The 21,597-nt window shown below is 43.9% G+C and overlaps 1 protein-coding gene and 1 long non-coding RNA gene across 12 annotated transcripts in view; one reads left to right on the top strand and one right to left on the bottom strand.

The window, feature by feature from the left end:
- Positions 1–65: 65 nt before the first annotated feature.
- On the bottom strand, positions 66–20,122 carry LOC308053817. 11 transcript variants are annotated; one of them, XR_013923806.1, is made up of 5 exons: positions 19,985–20,122; positions 16,051–17,643; positions 12,305–14,181; positions 10,449–10,500; positions 66–4,502 (listed from the first exon to the last, which is right to left on the bottom strand). It is a non-coding gene; the product is annotated as an uncharacterized lncRNA (long non-coding RNA). The 11 variants fall into 11 exon arrangements; XR_013923807.1 differs by lacking the exon at positions 19,985–20,122 and having other exon boundaries at positions 12,251–12,414; positions 13,972–14,181; positions 16,051–19,863; XR_013923809.1 differs by lacking the exon at positions 19,985–20,122 and having other exon boundaries at positions 12,251–12,414; positions 13,532–14,181; positions 16,051–19,800.
- The window catches only part of RABEP1 (rabaptin, RAB GTPase binding effector protein 1), a 49,371-nt gene continuing 47,827 nt past the window's right edge, over positions 20,054–21,597 (top strand). The window contains exon 1 of the mRNA XM_080365326.1: positions 20,054–20,229. Coding sequence (XP_080221452.1) covers positions 20,196–20,229 — 34 coding nt within the window. The 5' untranslated portion in view covers positions 20,054–20,195. The remainder of the gene's footprint in view (positions 20,230–21,597) is intronic.

Genomic DNA, 21,597 nt, shown 5'->3' with positions numbered 1-21,597 from the left:
TTTACAAGAACTTGTCACTGACCCAAATAGCCAAAAAAATGACAAATGAAAAGCAGAAGCATGTATCCATACTACACACGCTTGTTTTTATTGCATAAGATAATTTAAAGGAGAGAGGGACTGGGAGCAGGAGCTGCAGAAATCCTTGAGAAGCATCCCATTTCACCTTGTACTGCAGCTCACGTTTTGAAGTGTGAGACCAGTGGCTTGTCACAACTATGTCTGACCCACAGCACTGGATTTTACAGATTTTGTTTCACTGCATATTTGTGCCATACAGCTATATTTGAGCTGCAGCTGTTTTACAAGTATATTTTGTTAAAATAGCCTTGTCCTCACACCAACATTATCTTTTAGTAAACATCTTTTACAGAAAGTATGTTATAAAACAGGAAGTAGGAGTGAGAGAGCTTCTTGGGTTTTTCAGTGAGGAGGTTAATTAGTCTACTATTTTTCCTATTTTCATAGTTTGGTTTTTTTCCAAATAATGCTTAGCCTGTCCTTGTGCAAATATTCTGTTTTCCAAGATGACAAGAAGAGATGCCTCAAAAATCTACTCAGTTGTTTGCACGTCTTTCTACTGGCCTCCAAGCAGCATGAGTTGGGGGTTTCTCCAGAGTTTTGTCTGGGAAGCTTCAGCGAGGCAAAGAGCAGTCAGGGTGTGCTGTGCTGCTGTGGGCTGGTGTTAGCAGTAGCTCAGGTCCTGGCCTCGTCAAAATGCCCCCAGGTCTCAAGGCAAAAAATTGGCACACGCTTTCTTTTGTCAGACCCCTTCAATGGGATTCATTGTAGTGGTGTAACAATGATTGACTGTAGCAGCTCAAAATAAGTTACTTTTATTGTTGCTTTCAAGTCACAGAGAACATTTTTCAGTTATTTTCATATACTGTTTGAAGCACTTCTACACCATCATGTTCAAAATCAACAAACACACTGCTAGAGTATAAAAGCCTCTTCATCCCAGTTGTGTTGTACTTCCCTGGTTTTTTTTCTCTTGGATCATTAATCTCTGTTTATTTGAAACAAAGGTATGCAAGGTGAAAGATTACAAGAAGATCTTCAACAGTTCCAAGTTGTAAAATGAATGGCTACACAAACAGAACATACTGAGCTAGACTTGTACTTCACACAACTACTATTTGAATGATACACTGGTTTGCTCAGGTTGGTACCAGGCACGTGGCACATGAAGTTGTGTGTGCACACAAACAACCTGCACTGTTCTGTTCTGGGGTCACAGCATTTGCTGCCCCAGCTTCTTTTCGTGTCTGCTGGCTCCTATTCTGCCGTTAAAACTAAAGCTCCACTCAGTTCTGAGAGGAAAAGAGGGGGTGGTACTGAAAGAAAACAGTGAGAGGAAGGACACCAAGAAAGAAAAAAGCAAAATAAGCAGTAAGAGATGAAAAGAAAAGGTTGGAGGCAAATAGTGGGAGGTTGGCATTTCAACATCTACATTTTATTTATATGACTTTTGAAACAATCAGGCTTTATATGTTTGCAATCAGTGTCATAGGGTGGTCTATTGGAGGCAGTTATTGGAAAATTCACAGTCTAACTAGAGAACAAGTTTTTTACATGCTGCCTTAGATTATTTTTTCCTTGTTGCCAGCTGTGCAGTTGCTGGAGCCAATTTTTAAAATATACTGCCTTAATAAATTCAGTTTTTCCCAACAGCAACATTGTGATACGCGCTGGTAAAGACCGGTGTGAAACCCACCAAATATTTTATTTGGAATGTAAACCGGTGTTTGGGTGATTCCAGGGTTGAAAAGTCAATGAACTCTCCTATTCACCATCTTGCTTCATATAAAACATTAATCATGATCTTTAAACTCAAAAAAAAGGATGTGAATTAGTGGCATCTATACACCACAACTCATTATTCATTAGAGAAGAAAAACACACAGAACCAAAGACAGATCCCTAGACTTGACTTTATATCATCCAGAAAGGTCATAATATGTAATAAATGTGGAACATCATTCCTACAGTCTGGCCAAGAGATTAATTTCTGTTGCTGCTGCAGAACAGAGTAAATGCATAGACCCATGTAAAATTAATCCTTAGTACTGGAGAAGATACAGAGAAAGTATTTATCCAGAAGTATCATTTACTAATGATTTATGAAAGAGGTCAACAGAGGCACCCACTCAGAAGAGGGGTACAAGAATGCCAGATGCAGATGAATGTATGTTACACCTCTGCCCTTCAGAGCCTGCCTTGCCTGTGCGATCAGTAAGCCTGCAGAGCTTCAAACAATGCCACATCACGGTGTTACTCAGATTGGGGGTGCACAGTCCCATCTGTTTGCTTACAGCGATGTGGTTAGCAAGTGACTGTGCTACGGCTCTGTCCATACTTCTGCTTGTGAGAGCAAAGAATTGCCCGGAGCGGTGTAAAGGAAACTGGGCACGTGAGCTAATTGGCCACAAGTCACAGGGAAGTTGGTTGGCAAGCCGCAGGCTTAACGAGGAGTAGAAACAATTTAGGAGCAGACGATAACAGAAAATTTGCAGCACAAATACTCTATTTTACTCTTCTGCACCGAGGACCTTACCGCCATGCTTGGAACTGTAAGATGGCTTTTTGGATGACATTTCCAAGAAGTGAAAGGGAAGGCAGAGAACAAGTGAAGTCTCTCAGTTCCTCCAAACAAACGTGGCCTTCTCCAGGAGTCCTCAGTCCCTTAGAACGAACAGTTCACGCCCCCTTCTCATCCTGTCAGCACCCATGTAGCCCAAACCCCCACTTTGTACAAACTGCACACAAATTGGAAGTCTCCGAGTTTCCTGTCCCTTTCTGTTGTTCCTTGTCCCTACTGGAATTCAGTGGCTATTTGTTGCAGTGTTTTTTCTGTGATCACTTGCATTTTCAGGGTTTGGGGAACTGAGGCAGGAATCAGGGGCATAGAACACTTTAAATATTAATCAATTCAAATATATTCAGCCTCCACAGTGCAGAATATGAAGACTCCAGGATATGCCAACTGTGCAGTGAAAAAATAATCCGTTATTTAAATAGAAGTTATTCAGGTGCAATGTATTTTTTCACTTGGCATTGAGTACTGATAATCTTGACAGCTTACATCACATTTGCAATATGCAGAAATTATTTTCAAAGTTTTATTGCTGTATAGCTACAAAAAGGTTTATAGCTGTAGGTGAGCCCTACTGAAGGTCACATTCACTTCCCATGAAAGTAGTTGGTACATTATTGCTTTGAACAGTTGACCTGTCTGGACAAAGAGTCAGCATGGAAATTTGATAGGGAGCAGCCAGAATCAGAAGAATTCTGCAAAGCTAGGAATGCAGAATTTTAAGACTTTAGGGTCATATGTAGAAAGTTAATGGCTGCAGGTACCTTGCAGACTGGTGATTTAAGACATTTAAGCTCTTCAATTATAAAATAGAGTTTGCTTGGGTTACCTCTTACAAGCTGTTTTCTGCACATGCAGAACGTTATGAAACCAATAACTACTTGTGATGATGAAAACAGTTACAGGCACTGCAATCCAGATGCATGGCTTCCAGGGTAAAAAATCATACTTGTTTACAACCAAACTTTGGGAGTAGGAGGAAAACTGAATGAAATACATTTGGACCTTACCAAAAAAATGTAACTTTCCTTTCAAGTCATATATTTTGAAGGCCAGGCCTTTGCTCTCAGTTGCTCTCAGCAGTATTGTTCCAATGGACACAATAGACATAAGAAATCCTATGTTCCTATTTCTATTATTGCACTGCCAAGTGACTACAAGGAAGTCACGTAGACCGCCACATTTAAGAGTACCCATCCATGCTGTGTTTTTGCATGCTCGGTTTAAAATATGTAGGGTGCTGACATGGAGACACTTTATGAAGCAACTTCTAGAAGGCATCCAGGACCTTTTAAAATCTGATATTAAATGACTCAACTTTTCAACAGGAGTACCTTGCTCTGGAGGTCACTTGTGAGTACTTCCTCTTACCACTTCTCCAGAAGTCTTCACTGTGGTACAGCGAAGATTCCCCAAGAGATCAATTTGCCTTGTTAAGAAGTTGCCTCTCCCAAGATGCTAGGAAGCCTCTAACAGTAACTCACATAGCTTTACTCAGCGCTCTTCATGCATACGCAGACACTACTGCACTTGTGAATACAAGATACCATATGCTGCTACTCCAAAGCAGTTCAAGGGGTTAATTCCCATGTACGCAGCAGGCCCATTGACAGCTCAGTTGTATATTTTTGCATCGATCCATCTTATGTTGTTTACCTGGGACAAGATTCCCCCTTGAGTGACTGAGGTTTACATAACTAGATACGTCGTAAAGGCATCTGCTTAGAATTTGCTGAGAATTCATCCTCAGAAAATCCGTCCTCTTCACAAACAATAGTATCCGGAAACCTCTTACCTCTTGTTGTAATCACCAATCTGATGGAACTGGCTTTGTGCAAATGGTGTACAGGTTTGGCCACCCATGCTCAGAAAGTTACACTGAATCAGGAAAAGACCACCTGAATGGCTGAAGAAGAAAGAAACAATTGTATGAGAAGTGCTGGTTTTTTCACTTTAGCAACACAAGGAGAGAGGGCACTCGATGCTTGATTTCTGCAAATATACCACAAAGAAATAAAATTGACTGTGTTTACTTGGACATAAGATAATCAAGGCAATCATCAGAGCAGGGATGCTGGTGCTAAAAGGCTGGACCATTGTGACCAAGTTACACAAACCTAAATGTAAAGCATTCTTATCTGCTCCTTTTGCTCATTCTCCCCTCCCCAGCCCATGAACTCCAGGAGGAAATAATTTGACCTTGAATACAAGGTGACCTTTTTTTTTCACCTTAAAGAGAAAAAAAGCAGGAGAAACCTAATATTCCTGCTCATATTCTATTTCTGTATAATCTAACCTAAAAGACAGCTTTAGCATAACAATATATGTGAACAAACTAGTCATTAGTAACTCTAGTCTGGGAACTGAGGAAGGTTTCTAACAGAGTGGGACAAACCTACCTTGTTTCAGAATGGTGCTTAATTAATAGTTTGTGATAGAGTGTCACTGGTTTGTGATGAACACAACTGTGTGCAACCTGCTCTAGGTGAACCTGCTTTATCAGGGGGCTGGATTAGCTGATCTCCAAAAGTCCCTTCCAACCCTGACCATTCTGTGATTCCATGACCTGATCCTTCCAGTCCCTTTCTTATGAAAACAAGAGGCTTACTTCTATTTTATTCATGGAGGTATTTTTTTATTTAGGTATTTTCTACAGAGGTGACAGTGAACCAGAACACCAATTTAAAAAACTTGGATTCTGACTCACACTCTCCAGCTGGAGATCAGTTAAAGACATAGGTTGTATTTATACAGATGCAAAGGAAGTAAAGCAATTTTGTCATCTGCTAATAGAAGAAAGGTAGCACAGATTTTCTCACATGAGTCTCACTTTAGAGAGTACTGTCTGAGGACTGGCACTGGGTTTTGCTTGCATAACTCTCAGACAGGAATTAAAAATGCCCTATGTTTTGCTGAGTTCCATTGTCTCTTCCTCCCTTTGTAAGGAAATGAAAGTCTGTTTCTCCACTAGTTCCATGAAATCTATCTGAATCCTGGTAACATGTCCCTGAGAATTTGCTCAGAGGGAGTAATAGACAAGGGAACACCCTCCATTGCTATGTTATTGTTCCATGAGCTCCAGACAAAAGCATTTATTGTGGTTTGGCAGCAACCATCTGTTCCTAAAACCCTGGGACTGCATTGTTCTTTACTTGTCAAAAGTTGATTTAGTACCTACAGGCACAGATTGCAGGGTTCATCTTGTTAGGAAGGATCTTCGAGCTTTCTAGACTGCTGGGGTCACCTCTCTCAGCCACTTAAGACCACCTGGAGGAGTCACACCAATGCTGACTCTGAAGACCAGGCCCTCAAAGAAGCAAAAGGTCTGCCCTGCAGTGAATATTCCAGGATTTTCATTCTGACCTAGGTTAAATGGTAATACTCCAGAAACTCAGCAACCAACTGCCAGGCCCATAATAATAACTCTGAATCATTAAATAAAGATACTTCTAAGGGAAAAATATTGTTAAGGCCCCAAAATTGTTTTGCTGTGTTTGGAATTCTAATAACGGTAGACAAGTTTGACTGGAACTCCTAATGATACAAAGATCTTGCAATCTTGCTTATCTATAGCTAAGATAATGTGCCTGAGACCTAAACAAAGCGGTTAGGAGGCCCTTCTTCTGCTTGGAGTGGTGTATCTTTACTTTTAAAGCAGATGATTAAAAGTAATATCTAATGAAAAATCCATCTGTTTTCCATTGAGCATAAACTTGGCTTTTCTTCTCCCCGAAGGTTGCATGAAGCTTTGCAGCACACAGTGCTGACACCTTCACAACGTAACAGGACAAGCCAACCCTTGATGCAGTTCCTTTGTCCAGGGAAGTTAAACATTGCATATATCTCAATATATTAACATAAAGCTGAACTTTTGGACCTTTAATTTCTTTCATATCCAGGAACTGAAGATAGATGTACAAATATGGTAGTGATATAATAAATCTTAGGTCTCACAGACCTGCACAGGTCTGAGTCTGTGGACTGTAAAGGTGATTTTACAAAGCAGTGGCAATAAAAGCTAAAATTTGCCACTCTGTGCTCTCTTCTCTACTTGGAAAAATGGGAATTTTTGTGTCCTATTAAGACACAAGGTCTATGACACGAAGTTGGGCAGCTGTGATCCCTACAGACACTGCTACAGTTTTCTATAACTCAAACCACAGAAGCCAAACAGATACACGTGCAGTTTCCATTACTAAATCATTCATTTGCCAGTCCCAGAAAAACCTAGTAGTATTAGATACACAAATATTTTATGCTATGCTAACTGCTGCTGAAGCCCCATGTCTTCAGCCTTGTGTCTTAAGCATATACCCAAGTCTAGATTTTCTATCCTCATAAAAGTGTCCTCCTCCCTTGCTCTCTGTACAGACATGGCTACCTACAATAATGGATTTTTTAGGAATTTTGTAACTTTGAGACTTCTCTCATTCTATCAGATGTGGCTGAAAATGGTCAATGGCTTAAGAAGGGACAGGTAAGATAAACAAGCTGACACAAACAGGTATACAATATATTCTTATAGCCAGGCTAACAAAGTTAAGTATGTAGGTGGAATAACATGGCAAAAGGATCTCTAACAGCAGTTGTGTAGTGAGCAGGAATGTGTGTGTGCTTCTGTTTTGGTGATATGAACATATGCTATGTGGCTGTGGATTGCTTTTTGTTACATCGTTTGTTAAAGTTTAATATTAGAAAAAAAAAAAAAAAAAAAAGGAGTCAGGACATTCATCCCCAGCCATCTGCAGTTCCTGTTAGACTCTTGAGACTCCATGTGATTTCCTTTCTTTTTTACACCCAGGCACCACTGGCCAATATCCATCATCCTGCCAGTTAACAAAGACTTGGAAGCCTTTGGCTTAAGTTCCAGCCTGTGTCTGGCTTCTTTTTGTCAGTCCTGGAAGGGGCCAGAAAACAGGAAAGATCCCTCCCGATGTCAATCTGCCAGGCACAGGGCAGATTCCTGGATGATGGCTGTCTGCCACACACCCCCTTGCAGACCCCTGGGACAGGGTGAGGCTCAGAGGAGGAAGGGGACTGATGTGGAAGGCGATGAATCTAGCTAGACTCCACTCCAGTTACCTTTGGCTGACAATATGTTTTCCTGGGGACCAGGATGAGCATTGTTCAGAAATCACTCACTTCTAAAGAATCTGAAGGCCTCTGCACCAGCATCCAAGCATGGCTGCTGAGCACCAACCTGTGGGTCACCTCGGAAACCAGACACTGGGTCCAGCTGACAAGGTCTCCTAAAGGAAAAGCTCCATGGCAAGAACAACCACAGCCCCAAAATTTGGGTTTAAAATTTCCATTGTCATCTTTCTTGGGACCTTTCAGAGATCCAGCTCAGATTCAAGGGCTTAATCTGCCATTATCAAATATAATGAAGAAATCTGGCATTCTTTGCAACAGAAGGTGAGTGAGCCCTGATCTCTCCAGCTCTTGTTCTGTTCCCACAGGATAGCTTCTCTTTAACCATAAACAGATGCCACCTTTGACATTGGCACAAGTGAAGCTGAACACATCAAATTTTGTCTGGTCTACTTACCTTCTTGCCTCATCTACTACTTTTACCTCTTGAATTACTGCTCCCCCCTCTTAACGCTTTTCATTTTTAAATTAATTGTTCATTTACATTAAGCAAACTAAACTAATCTTGCAGAAGATTAAAAAGACAGTGAGAGAGCCTTCCAGAACTGTCTTTCTTACAGGACTGTTCTCAAGATGTAAGCAGAAAATTGGATAAGTATCATTTTTCTCTACTCTTTCTAACTTAAAATCAAGGGGGTTTGAAAGAAGTAACCAATTTTTTTAAAGCTTTTTTCTTAAATCCTGCTGACATTTTGTAATAGTCATATAACCATTTCTTAACCTAGAGGAAGCAAAAGTTACATTTCCAATGTAAAAAAATAAGCAGAGAGTTTGAACAGCTAGTAGGGTTATTAATCAGAGAGATGATGTTAGACAAGTTACACAAGTAAAATGAATAAAATCAAGATGAACTTTTTTTTGTCATTGAGAAGGATGTGAAAGAAAAGGTAGTTTTGCTGAAGGTGCAGAACCCTGACCCTTCGCATGCAACTTTGAAGAAGCTTACAGCTTCCCAGGTCAAGACTCAAACCCCCATCAAACCACATGAAGCCTTGACTGGATGTTATGAACATTTGAAAGATCAACACAGAAGAAACAGGGAAAGACTTCAGGCCTCTTACTTAGCACAAACAAGCTAAAAAGGTATGAATTCCTTGCTTTTTTCGTGGTATCCTTAATTTTCATATGACCCCCTTAGGCTGTGCAACAGATCATCCTCCTGCAGTCAGTGAACTGAGCCTGCTGCCAGCCTTCCTACCACACTCCTCACTTGACCAGTTCTTCAAATTATCTGTGATTCACAGAAACTTTCTCTTTACTTAATGTGACATAACATGAAAAATGCATGAAGAATTTGCTCTAAACAGTTTAAGTATGAAAGGAATAAGTGAAGGGCTGGCTATGAAGACTAACTCCCACCTCCTTTACTGGACTTGGCACAGCAGAGCCACGGGCTCAGTCTCAGTTTACTTAGATGGTGCAGAAAAGAACTGAGAAACCTAAGGGACATTTCTGGAACAAGAACAAACATGCATAAAATGACTGTGGAAATTAGAAGGTTTCTTCCTACCAAAAGAAGGAAAGTCTGGAGCAAATGCCCAGATAAAGTAGGAAACTGTGAGGATAGGAGAGGTGACAAGGAGGAAAGAGCATATTTTTGAATAGCACAATCCATTTATGAAAAAGATTGGGAACTTGGCTCACTGCAGAAACAGAAGACTGGACTCTGCCACCCAAAAGCTCATTTTCAATTCTAGGTTTCCTTTCTTCCTTTCCAAACCAGAACGGGTGAGGTCTAATTCTAAAGGAAAAACAATCTGTTCTTTCTCTGCACTTGCCTGTGTAGACCTGTAAGTTAAAATGCATGTCACCTCCTTCCCATGCTCCAGCAAGGACCATAAAAAAAGAATGTAATCTCTTGTGTGGCCCATTACAAGTATATATTAATGATGTTTTAATTTGCATTCAACGTGGCAAAAAAAATCCTGTATTTCATACACCATTACAAATAAAGCATATCTGACATGACTGATCACTAATAAAACAGAATAGAATCAAGCAGGTAATATACAAGGGTAAAATATTACAAGGTTGTTTCTTACCTTTTGCTTTTATAAGAAAATGAGATTCATGTTCATGTTTGTTTACATGAGTTGGCCGCAACTAACTCTGGAACTGATTCATAATTCCTACTCAAATTTTACATACTTGAGATATTTAAATCCTGCAAGTTTTGTGAAAGTGGATGGCCAAGTAGACAGATTATTCATCTGTCATTAAAGAAACAGGCTAAAATGAACTCAATGCCTATTAAACATCAGAGAATCCATGCTGAAACACAATCCGAGATATAAATCCACAGGAAAGAAGATTTTGCTGTTTGCAGAACTACTTGTATTGAATGATATCACAGAGAGATAACATCACTATGACAGAATCTAATCACCACTCAACAAACATTTTGGAAACAAGTCAGCAACCACATCTGCTTCAACAGAACCAGAGCCTCATGTGACAGGAAGCTTATTAGAGACCCTGTCTCTCATTATTTTGTTTTTGCTTATAACTTCCCAGCATGAATATTCAATATTGCAAAATAAAGCAGTTTCCTTCACATACTGTCCGGAATGGAGAAAGAAATTGGGCCAGACATTCCAGATCCTGAAGAAATTGGTGCCTGTGGAGCTATGGATTTCTACCAGCAAAACATCTGGCAGAAAATAACATTAAACATGAATAACTTGCTTCTCTTTCCTCTTACCATTGGTGTCAGGCAAGAATGACTCCACTGAAGCTTGCTTGATGTATTAAGCCTGAAAACAAGACAAAAGAAAATCAGTCTTTTAAACATAGCAAGACATCTTAAAGCAGTGTAACTCAAAATGTCTTATTCCCTCAACAGCATAGAAAGTTACATTGTGAGACGTTTTTCTTGGTTACTACACATAAAACAGTTGCTTCACAATATTCTGAATGCAACTTAGGAAAATTCCCATTTGATGCTCTTTCATGGCTTTGGTCATAGCTCCAGGAGTCAGAACCTCTGGCACAGGTAAATTTTGGTGTTTTGCAATACCACTCATCTGAAAATCTGCCCAGGAGTGGGGCCAAGTGTCCTAAGTCAGAAGGGTCATGGAAGCTCTGTGTGCTCAGTCCTTTTAGCTGAAACACTTCCTAAAGTGAAAAGAGTTGAACACCTCTAAATTAGGTGGTCCCTGTGCATCAGCCCTTGATTCACCTCTGCTGCCTCAGTTATTGAAGTGAAAGTCAGCCTGCCCTTCCTCACTGTGCCCAGCAGTGGTGTGTGTTTTGGAAGACTGGGGCTGTGGATCTCTTAAGTGTGGGCACTTCCATCTGTTGTATGGCATCATGACAACAGCTCCCATTGCCCCTTCTCACTCCTCAAATCTGCTGGAGTTTTTCTTGCGCAGAAAGCAGGACTAGCAGTGGGATCGGGCAGGGCTGAGCAGTGGGATACCATTCACTTCCCCTGGCAGGGGGGTCTTGCATGGATGTATCCACACAAGGTCCCTGTGGAGGGCAGAGACCTTTTATACAGGCAAAAGCTCTTCGACAGGGCTACACTCTGCAGACACATCAGGCAGTACCTTCCCTGTGTCTCTGGATGACCACTCTTTCTTCTTTCTCCATCACCTCAAGGACAGATAAAAAGCCTTTCAGGGAGTGTCAGTATTGCCATTTCAACCCCATAGATGCCAAAGTGATTTTTATACTCTTTCTGCTCAACTAATTGCCAAGACCCAACAAAGGGACTTTAATGGGCTGCACCAGGCAATAAACCATCATCTATTGGCTCTAGAAACAAGGAAGGAAAAGAGGGAATGTAAAGCTGGAACAAAGCACAGACCCAGAGCAGGTCCAAATACTTGCAGAAACTGATTTATCCAAAGATTTGATACCAGATGTTTGATTCAGACAGCTTTAACAGAGCTCCGTAGAACGTTAAATGCTTTTCATGTTTTCAGAATTCAAACCACTCCATCTGGGCACTTCTGCCACAGGGCACAAACAAAACACTGCTTAATATTAATCAAAGAAGTGAGTTCTGCTCTGCAAGTTCAATATAAAAAGAGTAAGAGCAAACATATGCTAAGTTGTTTCTGGGAACGATGAACACAACATAGGAGCTGTCTTGCATTACCGCATTTCTAAATTATGCCAGCCCAAAGTCTGATTTTAGGGAGGATACACTAGTGATATGTTACTACAAACATTGTGCTAAACTGGAGCACTCTGCATCTCTGATTATATATATATACATCTACACACACACACACACTGTTCATAATATACCAAACATTCCTGTTTCTTTGTTTACCTACAGTTTCCATAGACTGTTGCACAACTATTAGTCCATGGAAAAGTTGCATGCTTTTTCTTGGACATCTATTTGTGTATTGCCTCTTTGCAAATAATATTAATTTTTGCCTGTGCCCATCTTTAGCTTCATGGACTCCTTGCTCTCCTATTAATTCCTTCTCTCTAGCCAACCAAAACCCTGTAGCCATATATAATAAGAATGACTATTTATTGCATGCTTACAGTGCAAAATCTTTTTCCAAATCATTTTCCTTCTTGAAAGCCAGGACTACCTACATTTGTCAAGCAATACAAAGCTGTTGGCTCTGGGCAGCGGCAGCTGAAGTCACTTCCTTATTTTGTTGGCCACCAGTGCTGCTTCCTAGCCTCTTTTTGCTGATTCCATTCTGCAAAGGGGAAGGATTACAGGATAAGGATCTGGCCCCATTTTCTCTCCCTGCCATAGCTCCTTCCCTTTTTCTTGACCAGCCCCATATATTGCCACTTCCATTTCTTCCTGCTTGTGCCTTCTGCTCTCTCAGTCATCAATAACTCCAACTCAGAACAGTTCTTCTTTGAAAGAGGTGATCCTCCAGATTGTCTCATATCTTCCTGAAAGCTCGATAACTTTGCCAGTCTTCCCTTAGAATTCCTTCTATAATTGACTGTAGCCTCTTTTTATTTAGATCATCATGCACCCCACCAGGCGTAGCTTGACTATGAGATGTGCAGAGACGCCTCTGTGTCAGCGCCATGGAGTTTTCGTGTATTTGCTCTGATTAGACACTGGATGGTGCTCTTTGCACTGTCATGCCAGCAAAACTACTCCACGGCAATCCTTCTCATGAGAATTGCAAAAATTCCCCAGGGTGAGCTACAGTTACATGTTTTAAGTCTCTTAAGTCCTGTGGGAAGCATGTTTTGACTACATAGAATGTAGCTGAAGCTGCAGTGGAAGAAGCTCAGCTAGGTAAGGACAAATGCCAAATAAAATGTCACTGCCTGTTACTTGCAAATCCACCAAGTAGTAGCTTTCACATTCCTCCTCAAATATTTTATTTGCTAATTGGTTCCTTATCAAAGTTCCCCATAGCAACAAGGGAGATGTAAGTGGCATAAAGTGGGCTGAATGAAATTATGTCTGCATGTAAATGTAACTCGGATTGTGCACCGAGGAGATGATCTGAAGGAGGTTAACATCCTAATGTGAAACCTCCTGTGGTCTCAGAGGAGAAGGGAGCTTCTTAATGCTGCATGAATAGTTAAAGAGTAAGGCAGGAAAGCACACGTCACCAGCAAACATTTTTAAGAGAATCATGCTCACGTTCTCTAGAAAATGAGTTCGTTTGATCTTTTTACCTGCTAAGAAATTCTCATTTTATAACAGATGTTTGTCTTCAGCTATTTTTCAAAGAAGGTCAGAAACTTTTTGATATTTTTAAAGGTGTGATGAATAAACAAAGGAATGTACTTTATGGCAAAAAAAAGCTGTAGGGAGGTAAAAGATAAACATTCATATTTTACCCCTTCTGTTGCTGACTTCTGTGCATTGCCAGGCAAGCCAGGCTATCTCTCTGGGTCTTCCCAGCTGTAAATCTGTGATAATTTCTTCTCTTCTGGTTCTACTAAAAGGCTCTTTCTCCAGTCAAGGTGCTATCAGAAGTACAAAATATTTTGTGTGTCGGCATCTAAGAGCTATCTCTGGAAAAGGCACTCAAGTAAAATAAAGAGGAAAATAGAGAGACCACTGTAACACCTAAGAGAAATCAGGGAAACAGGGAATAAAAGGATTCATAAGGATGAGATGGTGTTGATGAGAAACAGCTGGACTAGCTGGGTGTACTCACTGACCTAAGACGTGAGATTTAAACTGGTATTAACAACTATTTGGGTTGGTCCACCTCTTGACATACAGGCGTAAGCAGAGCCTCAGAAAAGGCTCAGGAATCACTGAAGAGTCCCACCTGGCGGAAGGCCTCGAGCTATGCTTTTGGTGCTTCCAGCAGGGTTAATCTGTTCAGAAGGGCAAGCTTGTTCAGCTGGAGGATTCCCAAGGATCTGGTGATCCACTGAAATCCTATGGCATCTTCTTCAGCTGCCTTGTCCATCGTTTACACAAAGACAGCTCAGTCTTCTTGGGTATCATGCTCTTCTAAATATCTCCAAAGACAGTTCTAAAAGAGACATACTGAGAGTTCACAGTGGTTGGATTAATAAAACACTCCACAATGAGCACTGCTGTTGAAGTCTTAACATGGAAATCTTTTGGCTACACCATTTAATACGACACACATGGGACAATTGAATTTTATGGTACTTGCAAAACTCCCTCCTTCTCTTGGCAAGTGGGCATTGCAACCATTAGAATTTATGGGATATCTGATCTGCTTGTGCCTCAGGGGAAGAAAATGGGATTAATGGCCCAATCCTGCAGATCTGACATGACTCATCTTATTGTTAATGAACTGGCCTTCTCAAGATTAGCAAACTGAATGCATGAGATGCTCCTGCTAACATACTCTTCCGTTTTGAAAATTACTACATGTAATATTACATGCAAAATAGCCTCAGAAAGCAGAATCCCCTGTTGTCCTTTCAGGCTTTATAAAGAAAAATACAATCTCACGAACAGCGCAAAACCCGAGTGAGTTCTCTCTGGGGTCCCACTACCCTTGTCCCTGCTGCTGGATCATATCGGGCTTTGCTGGGTGAGGTCTGATGAATATGTGGTGGCTGACATGGGCCTTGCTGGTGCCTCCTCTCTTCTATTATAAAATCCTGCTACAATAACAGAGCTGGCAGGAGGGACTGTGCATGTCCACACTTCAACTACTGCAATACGAAGTACAGCATCTCTACTTAAATCAGTGATGAAGGCAGATTTGGACTAAGGCTAAACACTGCATGGCTAAGCACAATCCTGCACTCCACTCTGCACTTCCCTGCAACAGTTATCTCTAACACAAAGGCAGAGCAGGCTATAGGGTGCTAGCAGTTTAAACCACTGTGGGAAGTTTTGCCAGAATATTTGCTGAATCCCTTTGCATCCTGCTCTGTGTGTCTGTAGACAGGTGCAGATAATTTCATTAATACAGGTATAGTGAACCTGAATGGATTATGGCATATTAAAAATATTTAAAATATTAAAAATAAAAACATCTTCCAGTGAAGGAGTGTGTTAAGTACAAAGCAGTGTTGGTTTTGTGCTGCCCTGCAATGACAATTCTAATGAACTATTATTGCTGAGCAAGGTTACCCAAAGACTATGCTCTTAATGTGTCCTTTGTTACGCAGACAGAACGAGTTTCTGATTTCTTGGTTATTTTGCAGTAAGAAAAATTGCTTAGGTTCATGGTACATCACAACATTCAGTGAGCTTGCCCCTTGGGAACCCAGAGAGCTTTGAAACCTTAATATAGACATCTTTCAAATGGATCATTAATGTGCATATATCTAGATTTAAGGCCAATGCAAGCACTTCAGGTTTTGCCTGCCAGATTTTAATTTTTGGCTTCATTTGCTTCCCATATATTCAAAGAACTGTACCACATGGAAACCTTTAAACAATAGATGGGATAACATAATTTTTCAATTGCTCTTGAAAAGGTTTTTAACCACAAACTATTCCAGGGTTCGCTAAGAAGTTACCATTGCAAATAATGTAATTGTTCCAGACCAAATTCCTTGCATTCCAGAATAACTTTTGAAGCAAAGAGCATGACTGGTTTGGGATTTTTAACCAACCTCTTTATGGTAATACTTAGACCAATGTAAATTTTCTCCAAAAGCTTTGCATTAAAAAGAAAGGACCAAAGCCTACAAACACTCATATCTGCAGAACCTAATGCTAACGATGCATCAATCTCAACAAAAGGAAAATAAACATTCAAACATTAGGAAACTCTGAACACTTTTTTTTATTTTAAACAAGTAAAAAAGTGAGAAAAACAGTAGACAAACTCTGGCTAACCTAGAAACATATAAAGTGCAAGCAATAAATTCTGTTCCTCCTCTTTTGCTGGAAGGACAAGACCTTAACGTGCCTTTTGAATGAACCCAAGGCTTGTTGTCATGAGCAGCTGAGTCCCTCCGTAAAGATGCGTGCAACTTCTGTTTCCCTGGGCTTCACCTGGAGTTAAGAACACACAATTTTTTCTGGTCATATGTTTACTCTCCACGTTCAAACAATTCTTGCTGCATTCACGTAAAGACAATGTCATTTTGTGGTTTGTCCAATGAAGGAGACTGTTACCAGAATCTTCACTGCATAACACCTACAGGTAGAGTCATCTGGGATAGATGAGCTGTTGCTCTTGAAACTAGTTCTCCTACCTGCTCAGGCAGAGGGTCCTCAATGCTGCAGTTTTCTTCCCCTACGAGCGCAGTGGAATCTAGTCTTAGCAACCCACAAAGCCACTTCCCAAATCTACCTTGTTACTCAGCTTTCCTGGATGAATTGAATTAAACAGTGGGTGGTTTATGAGATGAACTACACTGGGGAGCAGTGCCTGTAATTCACTGCATACTCTTACCATACAGGGCACAATGGAATCAAACTTCTCTGCGGCCAGTAGGCCAGTAAAGCAGCATAAATGGGAAACAGCACACTTCAGAGGGTCTTTTTGATCTCCATTTTGATTCTGTGCTACAGGCCAGCTTCTCATTTCCCACACAACAGCCTGCTTCCACTGAATTCACACCAGATGTAGGCCTTGCGAGTCCAGAACTTTAGTTTATCTTTCTAAAACCTGTTTTTTCTTAGAATCGGCTTAGCTGTCATATAAAACAATAGTGTCTTGTACCATTCAAAACTAAAGGAATTAGCTCTGTATTTTATCAGCCTCACTCCCTATGAATACAAAGCTTTTGTGATCATACTCTTCATTGGGCTGATCCCAGCCCTGGCCCCCTGATCCCTCACAGCAGAGGACTGGCTGGAGTGTGCAGTGCCATTCCCCAAAGCCGTGTACTTTGTGGCAAGTGGTAGTACAATGTATGTAACTGGGTTTTGTCTTGCTGTGGAGTTGGGATGCAGCCAGGGTAACTCAACCAGACCTAGGATCTGGGACTAGTGTCACAGACAAAGGCAGTGATCATCACATTCTTCAAAGCCTAATAGATGCTTCAGTTGAGGTTAAAGTGCCCCAATTAAATAAAAAAAAAAAAAAAAAAAAGGCAAAGCCACACAAAGAGAAAAATCTTTCTACATATTAAAAAAAAAAGTAGGAAAAGTTTCATTTGGGACTTGAGCATTCATAAGCACTGAAGTCAATCAACCACAGGCCAGATCTATTAGGAAAACAAATGTAATTAGCTCTTTTGCTACTTGTTTGTTTTCCTCAGGCAAAAAGAAAAGACTTCTCTCCTAGATGTGTTATGTAAATTACTTCACTATGCTCTTTGCAATCGACCAGCCACAGTCCCCTTCAGTTTACTTCTGGTCTCCAGACAGCCACCGAGTGTACACACTCACCGCTTGTCACCGGATGTTACTGTTTAAACAAAAGCTGCGAACTTACCTTTTTCAGGCAGAGTGCAAAGTGACAGCTAGTCCTGCAGCTTGTACTAACACCGCTCACGCTCTCAAGGAAGATGCATTTTCCATTAACTTGTCTCTGCTGCTTGTGGTACTAATGCTGAAAACACCCATGTTAGATGTTTAGGCCAAATAAATTTGACAAAAATTCATGGGATTCTAGGAGCGTTATTATTTCTGCAGAAGCTTGTTCCAGAAATAGTCTCTGCCCACCTGCAGCTCTCTAGATCTGATCTATGCCTCACTGATTCATTAATACTGCACTTGTCTAACATTTACAGCATGGGGACTGAAATTCAGGACTTTTAGTCTCTGCTGGTTCTGCTACTCCAATAGATCTGTTTCCATGCCTGCAAACCGCTGTTAAAACCTTGCTTACCTCTTTTCAGGTTTAGCTGAATCATGTTGGAAAATCCTTTGAGATCAAGGCTGTAAGAACTACAAGTGATTAGAATTAAAAGGGTCATTTTGGGAGGCACAGAGGAAGCTACCCAATCGTTCCAAGTTACAAGACATTGCGACTAGATACTATATAAACTGTTGCCTCTGTCAAGTCCAATTTCTGTCCAGAAAAAGAAGGAAAGATTAAGTAAGAGCCATACATATAAAGCTAGTACAGTTTTGGATTGGAGAAGAAGGGAAAAAAAAAAGTACAAACCCCTTTAGAGTTTTTCTATTCTTCAAACTACTGTATAAACCCCATCTAATATGTAAGCTCAGGAGTTCTAAGAAAGATTTTGAAATGTTGCAATTCCAATAGTCAGTATTTTCTCTATGGAAGGGATATGATATTCATGTCTTAATAAGCGCTTGTAGGTATGACAAGGTATCAGGCTTGCTGTTCGCAGGAACGACGCGTAAGAGTTTGATCCCAGACCAACCAAAACGTGTGGGAGTTTTGCCTTGACACGAACAAGATGAAAGCGGCTGCTAATATGGGTGGTGTGGGGCATCCATGTGAACATGCACAAGGACAGTTTCACGAGCTCATTTTCCAGTTAGGGCTAGATTTCCAAAAGGATTTATGTGTTGAATGCTTGTACTATGCAGCTACTTCTAAAAGAGCCTGAGCAGGAGCTAAGAAAATTATAAATGTACCGCAAGTGATGGATGCTCAGCCCTTTGATCACTTTGTCACTAAGGCAGCAGTTCTGTGAGCTATTGGCAGTTCTGGGTGCTCCAAATACCCATGAAAAGTCAGCCCTACATGTCTCAAATTGGGAGCACCGAGAAGTTAAGCCTTTAGTTTAAGCCTGTTTTTTACAACAGCAAAGACCGAGAAGATCTACCTGAACTAGTCAAAATGGGCAAAACATAAAGGCATAATTTTCCAAGACTCCCTATTTTGAGTCTGTATTTGGTTTAACTGAGCCAAAAATCTAACATGAAATGCAGAACCCCATACCTTCCCACATTGCGTATTTTGATAGTGAGGCCTGAACTGTGGCAACAAGTGAGGTTTAGTGTAAAACTGACTGGTTTTTAGGGTACACAAGACGTAAGAAAGGCTAGCCGTAACAGATCCTGCCCGACAGGGCTGGGTACCTTCCTCTCCACTCCAACTCTGCTTTCTGTGGTTTTACAGGTGCTCGAAGGCTGTAAGTCGACATTTTATTGGTAAAAACCTGAAGTTTAGACACTGTCTCCCGGTTAGGCGGAAGGATCAATACCGTCCTCCATGACCTGGCAGCAGCGCCCCATGGGTGGCGGGGTCAGGCCCCACAGGTGGCTGGGTCCCCACAGGGGGCTGGGGTCCCACGGGTGGTGGTGGCAGGGAGCCCCACAGGTGGCAGGGCTTGGGCCCCACGGGTGGCGGGGATGGGGTCCCACGGGTGGCAGGCTCGGGCCCCACGGGTGGCTGTGCTGGGGCCCCACGGGTGGCTGTGCTGGGGCCCCACGGGTGGCTGTGCTGGGGCCCCACGGGTGGCAGGCTCGGGCCCCACGGGTGGCGGGGCTCCTCCTGCCACCCCCCCGGGCACACCAGCGTCCCTCCCGCATCACCAGGGGACAGCCTTGGTGCCGCTTGTGCCCACGCCCTGGATAATAAACACTAACCACACTTCCAGGCTCCCCTGACCAGCAACGCCAGGGACGCCTCCCCGGCGCGGGGAAGGGCCTTGCTGCGGCCCGGGAGGCCGAGGCCCTGGGCACAGGCCGGGCGGGGAGGGCCAGCCCCCACGACCGGGCCCTGGGGCGGGCTGGGGCCGGCGGGACCCCGGTCGGGCGCCTTCAGGCCCCGCCAGCCCGCCCCGGCCCTGCCCTCCGCGGGCGGAGGCCCCGGCCCCGCTCCCGCCGGGACGAGCTCTGCCTCCCCGCTCGGCCGCTGCGTGACAAAGCGCCTCAGCGCGGAGCCGGCCGGCCCGGGAGCAGCCACCCTGCCCCTGCCCCCGCCGCCCCGGCCCTCCCAGCCCCGGTGGCGGCAGCCGGTCCCGTGGTCTCACCGTGGGCGCCTGCGCGGCGCTCCTCCTCCTCCTCCTTCTCCTCCTCCTCCTCCCGCCGGCGGCGGCCGCTGTCAGGATGAGGCGGAGGAGGCGGAGGTCCGGGCCGCCAGCTCCCGTCTCTCGCCGGGGCCCCCTGGCGTAGCGGTTCCCGCTCCGACGCCGCGGCTGGAGGCGGAGGAGGCCGCGGCGGCACCGCCCGCCCGCCGGAGCCATGGCCCAGCCCGGCCCGAGCCCTCCGACGGACGGTAAAGGGGGAGGCGGCCTCGCTCCGCCGAGCCGGCTGGCCGCGGCCTGCCCAGCCCTGGGCTCGCCTGTGGAGCCGCGCCGGCCGGGGGGGCAGCGGCCTGGGCGAGGCGGCCTTGCCGGGCCGCGGCGATGGGTGGTGACGGCGGCGGGGGGGTGGTATCGGCGGGACGGGGTGCGCGGGGCGGCAGGGGGGACACCCGCGGGTTGGCGGCCTGCGGGGCCAGGGGGGCGGCGCGGCCGGGGGGGCGGCCGCCGTGTGAGGGAAGGGAGGGCGGGGAAGGGCCCGGCGGGGCGAAGGGGGCCCGCAGGTGCGGTTCGCCCGTAGATGCGCTCGGTGTGGATCAAGGGCGGCTCCCCAGCGTGCCCAGCGGGGAGGATGGTGCTTCGGAGCCGGGAAGGGGCTCCGGGGCAGGGGAGGCCTCCCCGCCCGGGGCAGGGGGCCGGGCGGGGCTGGCCGTGCCCGCGGAGGCGCTGATGGCCCGGGTGGGACTTGGTCACCGCCGCGGCAGGTGGCGTCGGGCTGGAGCGGTGGGAGGGCGCCTCGGCAGGCCGGGGCCGGGAGCCGGGGCCTGGCAGCGGCTCCTGTGCTGGGGAGGACAAAGGAGGCGACAGCTCTGCTCTCACGATGGCACTTACCCCTGCGGCAGGCAGCGGGGCTCGCCCTGAAGCGTTTTGCAAAGGTCACTTGTTTCTGCTTTGGGAGGAATTACAGACAAGGAATTACGATTTATTTGTCACACCCCCCCCCCACCCCCCACCCCCCCCCTTGGAATAGCTTACAGGCCTGTGTGTGTCAGGAGAGCTGTAGGTAACAGTAGCTTGGGCGATGGGGGGGAAGGGGGGAAAGGGCAAGAAATGGAAGCTGAGCCTGGTCATAACGTAGAAATCGGAGGACTAGAGAGATGTGCACAGCCTCGAAGCGTAGGTGCTTACCCAGCCATGGGGCTATGCCAGAGCGCTCTTTTTTTAGAGAGCAGATGAGTTTCCCTGGGAAAACGCTCTGTTAGAAAAGGGCAATGATATATTCTTAATTATGCGTATCTAGGGAATTGTGTAGGCTTTTTTTTTTTTTTGTGGAGTTCTGTGAGAAAGCGCTTATCCTGAGGGATTTCAGTATTTCAGTCTACCTTTTAAAAGTTTTAATGATGAAGGTGTTTAGATTGTGGAGTTTTTTTCCTACATTAAGGTCAGTGATTGCATGCTCGTCCTTCTAGAGCACTAAGGAGAAGGTGAATTTCCTTGCTATCCTGCTTGTAAGGTCAGTGTTGGTATGGGTTGCTTTTGTGTACTTTCTGGTGAATAACCATTGTTTATTGTTCTTTAGCCTGTTCTTCTGAGAGCTACAGAACAACTTCCAACAAATTTTC

Source organism: Falco punctatus (genome assembly GCF_963210335.1).
Source record: "Falco punctatus genome assembly, chromosome: 1".
Taxonomy (NCBI): domain Eukaryota; kingdom Metazoa; phylum Chordata; class Aves; order Falconiformes; family Falconidae; genus Falco; species Falco punctatus.
This window is presented reverse-complemented; position numbering and strand designations above follow the sequence as displayed.